The sequence below is a fragment of the Balaenoptera physalus genome (assembly GCF_965194825.1).
Source record: "Balaenoptera physalus genome assembly, chromosome: 14".
NCBI classification, from domain to species: domain Eukaryota; kingdom Metazoa; phylum Chordata; class Mammalia; order Artiodactyla; family Balaenopteridae; genus Balaenoptera; species Balaenoptera physalus.
The window spans coordinates 15,846,552-15,853,026 of NC_138893.1; the positions used below are offsets into that span (position 1 = coordinate 15,846,552).

Genomic DNA, 6,475 nt, shown 5'->3' on the forward strand with positions numbered 1-6,475 from the left:
TCCTTGGGCAGGACGCCAGTGTAAGCTTTACCGAGATGGAGGAGTGGGGTTGGGAGCTACCTGTGCTCTGTCCCAGGAGCACAGCACCTGCTCCCTTGGAACAGGTGCTGCATGTCCTTCCCTTTGACCAGGATTCTCAAGCTCCATCTCCCAGTGAAATAACCAAAGGTTTCAATCTACCCTGGGAAGGGTGGGCATCTAGCAGTAGGCCCCCCATGTGCTCATTGGCACTGGGGTTTTCAGAGCGGCCCAGAGCCCTTGCTGGCCGCTCTGCTGACCCACACCGAGCACTCAGACCCCCACCAACCAGAGAATCCGGAAAGGAAGGGTTTTTCCCCCTTCCCTCGTCGTGAGGGTGGGGTTGCCTGGTTGAGGGCAGCTTATAGCAGCGCCACCCATTTCAGTTTAAATGATTAACTTGTCTTAGATGAAATGATAAGTAGGTTCAGCCAGTAACGTCAACCAAAGAGGAATGTTCTCATCAGCAAAAGTGGAATTGAGTTTCCTAACGTGAACTAAGTTGGGAGGAGTGGGCTGAGTCCTGCTCTGAGACTTCACCAGTTGTAACTTAGGGGAGCGTCCCTGGGGGAAAGGAGAGCGTGGGGTGGAACAGGGATGAGGAGGGGAATTGTCATCTGTCTGTCCCTTCCCCCCTTCCCCCACACCGCCCCCCTTGCGTTCAGTAGAATTTGAGTTTTACAAAGGGGGCGGGTTAGAATGGCATACTCTCTCTGTTGCCCCCAGTTTCATACACGCACAAAGTACCGCATGTGTCGGTTGTTCCCTGGGGCAGGAAAAAGAAAACACCGTGAGAGTGGAAGTATGGAGTGGTGTTCTGAGCGGACAGTGGAGTTACCAGTCCCAGCTCCTTTCGCCCCTGCCCATCTCACGTACTGCTCGGAAACCTCTAACTTTCTCGAGTTGCCCGTTGGTTTCCTGCTACAAGAGGTGCTGTCTTGGGGGGCGTGGCACGTGTGTGGTTAAAAGCACACCCCACTGTTCAGACCTCGGCTCTGCCGCTGACCAGCTGTGAGGCCTCTCCCAGGATATTTGTGCCTCAGCTTTTCACCTGTAAAAAGAGAATCATTATAGGATCTACTTCAAAGGCTTGTTTTTGAGATGAAATGAAATAATACATGTAATGTGTTTAGGAAATGCCTGGGACGTAGGAATTCCTCAGTGTTAGCCATGATAATAATTGTTGTTATTATTAATCTTCAGATAGATGAGGAAACATTATATTTAAAACATAGGTTTCTGTTCTCGCATCTATCTCAACTATGACTGGGAGAAACTACCTTCAAATTGTCATATGGCTCATCAGAAAAGCCTATTACCAAGAACTTTTGTTAAGGCCTTCAATTTAAAAATGTATATATTGTCATTGTCAGGTGGGCAGAAACAGCGAATTGCAATTGCCCGCGCTCTGCTTAAGGTAAGCCCGAAGCCTCTCGGCCGGGGTTGGCATTGTTCTTCATCAGGGACCTTGTAATTTGTAATGTGCAACTTTTCTTCTTCTTCCTTTTTCTTGGGAAGGGGCGGGTGGGTATATGGTTGACAGTTCTGGTGAAAGAGGAGTTGGGAATTCCACTGAGTACCTGTGGTCCTGGTCCAAATTTAGCAAGTGTTTGCTGAGTATTAGGAGCCAGAGGGAGAACAGTTTAACACACAGATCTTCCATCAAGAAGGATACAGAATATTTTAAAAAAAGAACGTCTCTATGTGTGTAACTGAGTCACTTTGCTGTGCAGCAGAGATTGGCACAGCATGGTATATCAACTATACTTCAGTACAAAAAAATAATAAAATTAAAGAAGCATACAGTCTAACTGGTGGAGTAGCGATTATATCAAAATACCAAAATAATACAAGTATGCTTACTTGTATAATCTGTAATCACCTGCTAAACTGAATAGTACGGACCTGAAATACTTATACAAGACTCCTAAGAGGAGAGGGGAAAGCTGAAAGCCATAGACATTGTATTTTTTAGGAAATGATGGCCTTCTCCTTTGTTATATAACTATTCTCCTCAGATTTATAGGTGATTTTTTTTTAAAAAACAGCTTTATTGAAGCATGATTTACATATCATAAGATTGACCAGTTTTAAATGTACTTTTCAGCGACTTTTAGTAAATTTACAGAGTTGTGCAGCCATCACACAATCCAATTTTAGAACATTTCTATCACCCTGATACCCTTTTGCAACCTTTCTGCCTTCCCAGCCCCAGCCTGCCACTAATCTACTTTCTGTTTGTCTAGATTTGCCTTTCTGGACATTTCAGATAAATGGAATCAGACAAGATACGGTCTCCTGCTTCTAGCCTCTTTCACTAGTATAGTTTTTGAGGTTCCTCCATGTTGTAGCCTGTATCAGTACTTTATTCCTTTCCATTCCTTTGTATGGACAGACCACAATTTGTTTATCACCCAAATGTTAATGAACTTTTGGGTTGTTTCCGGTTTAGGGCTGTTGTGAATAGCACTGCTCCGAATGAATAGTGTACAAGCTTTTGTGTGGGCATGTTTTCAGTTCTTACGGATAGATTCCTAGACAAAGCTAGAATTTATGTGTTTCTCAGTTCTGTGTGTACTACTCCTAGCTAAACTATAAGCAGGACCTTGAGAGTCCATCTGACTCACTTTAGAGCGCCACTAAATACTGTTAGTTAATTCACCAGCAGGTTAAAACTGCACTATGAAGAATATCCGGTTCATTGATCACTGTGATCATGGTTTAAAATCATGTCTAAATCTTCCATTTATGAGCTTATGTCAGACACTTATGAGCTTGTTTTTCTTCTTTTGTAGCAGCTTTATTGTGATGGAATTCACACACTCTACAGTTCACCCATGGAAAGCATACAGTTCAGTGTTACCGTATTCAGAGTTGTGCATCCATCACCATAATCAGTTTTAGAACATTTTCATCACCCCCAAAATAGCATCCACACACCACCCTGCCTTATTTCCCCATTGACCCCAGTCCCAGGTAACGGCTCTGCCCCTGCAGAGGTGCCTGTTGTAGACATTTCCTGTGTGATTTCCTAAGTGGAATCACACACGAGGTGGACTTTCGTGTCTGGCTCCTCTCGCTCAGCAGAATGTTTTCAAGGGTCATCCATGTTGTATCATGTATCAGTACTTTATTTCGTTCTATTACTGAGAGTTTGTGTTTTTCTAATAAAATTATGTTTTCTTTTCCTTTTAATGTTTTTCCTTCTTCAGAATCCCAGAATTCTTCTCCTAGATGAAGCAACCAGGTGAGGCTATCTTAATGTGCAATTGGATTAAACCAAATTCTTCCTCTATCACAAACTTTTATTCTGTACTTCAAGTGATACGGCTGAGAATGCCTTACACTTTAAAGTCACGGGGTCTGAATTAATCATGACAGTTGGGAGGCAGTGAGCAGGCTGAGTCATGAGTTGAGGGTTCTAGTTCCAATTCAGACATTTGTGATGAATCCCTGATCACCAATCAGCAGCTGTGCAAAATGCTTTTAACTTACATGGCAGTAGTTCTATGGAGATCAAGGGTCCAAAGCTGCTTTTTTTTACAGTAACTTTATAATATAAAATATAGATAGTTGACCCAAGAAGTTGCAATTTTGATCACAGTGAAAATCGGCTGCTAATGAGGGGCCAGTGTACGTGTACCGGGAAATACACGCGTGAACAGTGTGCGTGGCCCTGACATCTTTGCTTTCCTGTGGGCTCTCCTGTTTAGTGCGCTGGACGCTGAAAACGAGTATCTCGTTCAGCAAGCTCTGGACCGACTGATGGAAGGAAGGACGGTGTTCATCATCGCCCATCGCCTGTCCACCATTAAGAATGCCCATATGGTAGCTGTCCTCGACCAGGGCAAGATCACCGAGTGCGGGAAACACGAAGAACTGCTTTCGAGACCAGACGGGATGTACAGGAGATTAATGAATAAACAGAGTTTTATTTCAGCATAAACAAGCAATTATTGGTAAACTTAATATGAGACACTTTAAAGCAAAGCAGCACTGCAGGAAAAAAAAATTTTTAAAAACCCAGGCTGTATGAAATCTGTAAATCATACTTCAAGTTATTTGAAATCTGCCTATTTTTTCCAAAGATCGTAAAATATTGTTTTGAGATCGACCTGTTCTCAAGACCTTTTTATTCAGAGTTTTAATAATTGTAACTTTCTAAATGTCAAGCTCACTGAAGTTATTTTCAGGTTTTGTACTTTTATCTTGGAATATTTTGATTAATATAGCCTGGCACCTCACTTTCTTTTATCTGCTGTTATAAATTGAAGCTATTGTCAAATGACAACTTTTAAAAGGGAATTATAAATAAAGAGCCTAATTATTTTAGGCCACTTTACCAATCACTGTGTAATCTCTTGGTAGTACTCTACCTACTTTGGGTATCATTTTACCAGGTAGCATAATAGAAGGTGAAAATCCAACCCTTTATTTTATCCTGATAATCTCATAAAGCAAACCTGACATATATATATATATATATATATATATATGTGTGTGTGTATCTATATATATATGTGTATATATATATAGATACACACACACAGAAATCGTTAACGTCACATGGCGAGGAGGGATCATGTATATGCCCCATCTCCTCTGTCTTCAGAGGTGTGAAAGTTCAGGGACATGTGTTCCTCTGGGCTGAGACTGTGTTTGGATGTGTGCATTTTCAACATTTTTGGCACATGAGAACCTGATGAGTTGTGAAAAGGGAAGAGGCCCCATCCTTTGAATATGAGAACTTCTGATTTCATTATTTACATATTTGTTTCTGTGAATTTGGGAAGCCAGGCATGAACTGCCAGGTATTATCAAGAAGGATGTAAAAATGAATTTTACACTTATGTTGTCTGAGGCATGTGTCTTGAAAATTATTTTTTAAGAGTTTATAATTCCTAGCCAAATTTTACAGGTTTTTGTCGGTTACTTAGTTTTGAAATTTCATTCAATGAGGCTAAATTCCAAAATTATTAATATAACTGTAATGTTCAACCTTAAAACATTTGAAGGAAGCTTACATGTTCTTGCTATTCTGCAGAAGACCAAGAAACCTTAAGAGCTTGTCACTCTTCTGAAAAGAGGACATAACTAACCATCTTTCTTTTATTTGTGGTTATAGTTTTGTTCACCTAAATTTCTGAAAATTCCTCAAGCAATGCTGACGCCATTGGATTTGTTGTATTTCATATCAGCACCATTAATTTGCTGTTGCCTCAAGAAAAAGTACTTTTCTACATTGATAATGCCAGAACCTAAGAAGTAACAATGTTGATGTGATTAAAATGGAAGTTTTCTCGTGTCCTAAGTATGGATTAGTTTCCTGATTATACTGGAAGAAACCACTATTTCATGATAAGCGTGGAATATTACATTTCATTCTATGTAAGGGAATTTATTAATAAAATGAATTCAGTGAATGAATGAACTCAGTCTTCTTTGAATTAGTAAACAGTACATCTGTGACAGTCATCTTAACAAGCTTTACTTGTTTTCTTCATGGTTTACTACTATGGTATAGTTCTCAGAAAGCAAACAAATACAATCACAAGGTTGGATCTGAGGGAAATCTCCTTGTGTCATAGAAATAGTTACAAAATTGAATTTGATCATTATATTTTATTTTCTTATACAAGGTGTTTAATTGTGTCTTGGGTAACATTTTATATCATGGATTAAAACTCAAGCACATTACATTTATTGTGCACTTTATTTCTATTACTATTACAGATGCAGCTTAATTGTCACTTGCCACTCACTGGTAGGGTTTTGATATGAGTCTGCAAGCAATTGATTTATTATGGTCTCTGCAGTCAAACCTCTCCGCTAACGATCATCTGTATCTGCAGCTGCTCCCCAGCGCTAGCATCACTGCCTCAGCTCCACCTCAGATCATCAGGCATTAGATTCTCAGAAGGAGCACGCCACCTAGATCCCTCGCATGTGCAGTTCACAGTAGGGTTCGTGCTCCTGTAAGAATCTAATGCTGCTGCTGATCTGATAGGAGGCGGAGCTCAGGTGGTAATGCGAGCGATGGGGAGCGGCTGTGAATACAGATGAAGCTTCGCTCGCTCACCCACCGCTCATCTCCTGCTGTGCGGCCTGGTTCCTAACAGGCCACAGACTGGTAGCGGTCTAGTAGATAAGCAAAATGTAATTTACATCATGTGAAAGCCTCCACGTGAAGATAAAATGTCACATCAGTGAGCTTAGTGTTTTGTTGTCTGCTCTCCCAGGCTCCTCTCTGTGCAAGGTCTCTGACCTTGGACCTGACTGGTTCCCAGGAAATAATCACAGATTAAACCATTATAGGCCGTACCCTGTACATGTACTTTTATAAAGTAGGGCTCTGTTTAGGGAAATCCATTTTATTCCATAAAAGTGCCAAAGCTGTTAGAAACTAAATGAAAACAAATGTAAATTGTTGTAAAACATTAAGTATATTTATGAAAGA

At 40.8% G+C, this 6,475-nt stretch overlaps 1 protein-coding gene across 4 annotated transcripts in view; it reads left to right on the forward strand.

The window, feature by feature from the left end:
* The window catches only part of ABCB10 (ATP binding cassette subfamily B member 10), a 34,376-nt gene extending 28,720 nt beyond the window's left edge, over window positions 1-5,656 (forward strand). For 3 of the 4 annotated variants that reach the window (XM_082424997.1, XM_082424998.1, XM_082424995.1), the window contains 3 exons: window positions 1,392-1,435; window positions 3,231-3,265; window positions 3,732-5,656. In XM_082424997.1, coding sequence (XP_082281123.1) covers window positions 1,392-1,435; window positions 3,231-3,265; window positions 3,732-3,963 — 311 coding nt within the window. In that variant the 3' untranslated portion in view covers window positions 3,964-5,656. The remainder of the gene's footprint in view (window positions 1-1,391; window positions 1,436-3,230; window positions 3,266-3,731) is intronic. The other variant, XM_082424996.1, reaches the window with a different exon arrangement.
* Window positions 5,657-6,475: the final 819 nt, after the last annotated feature.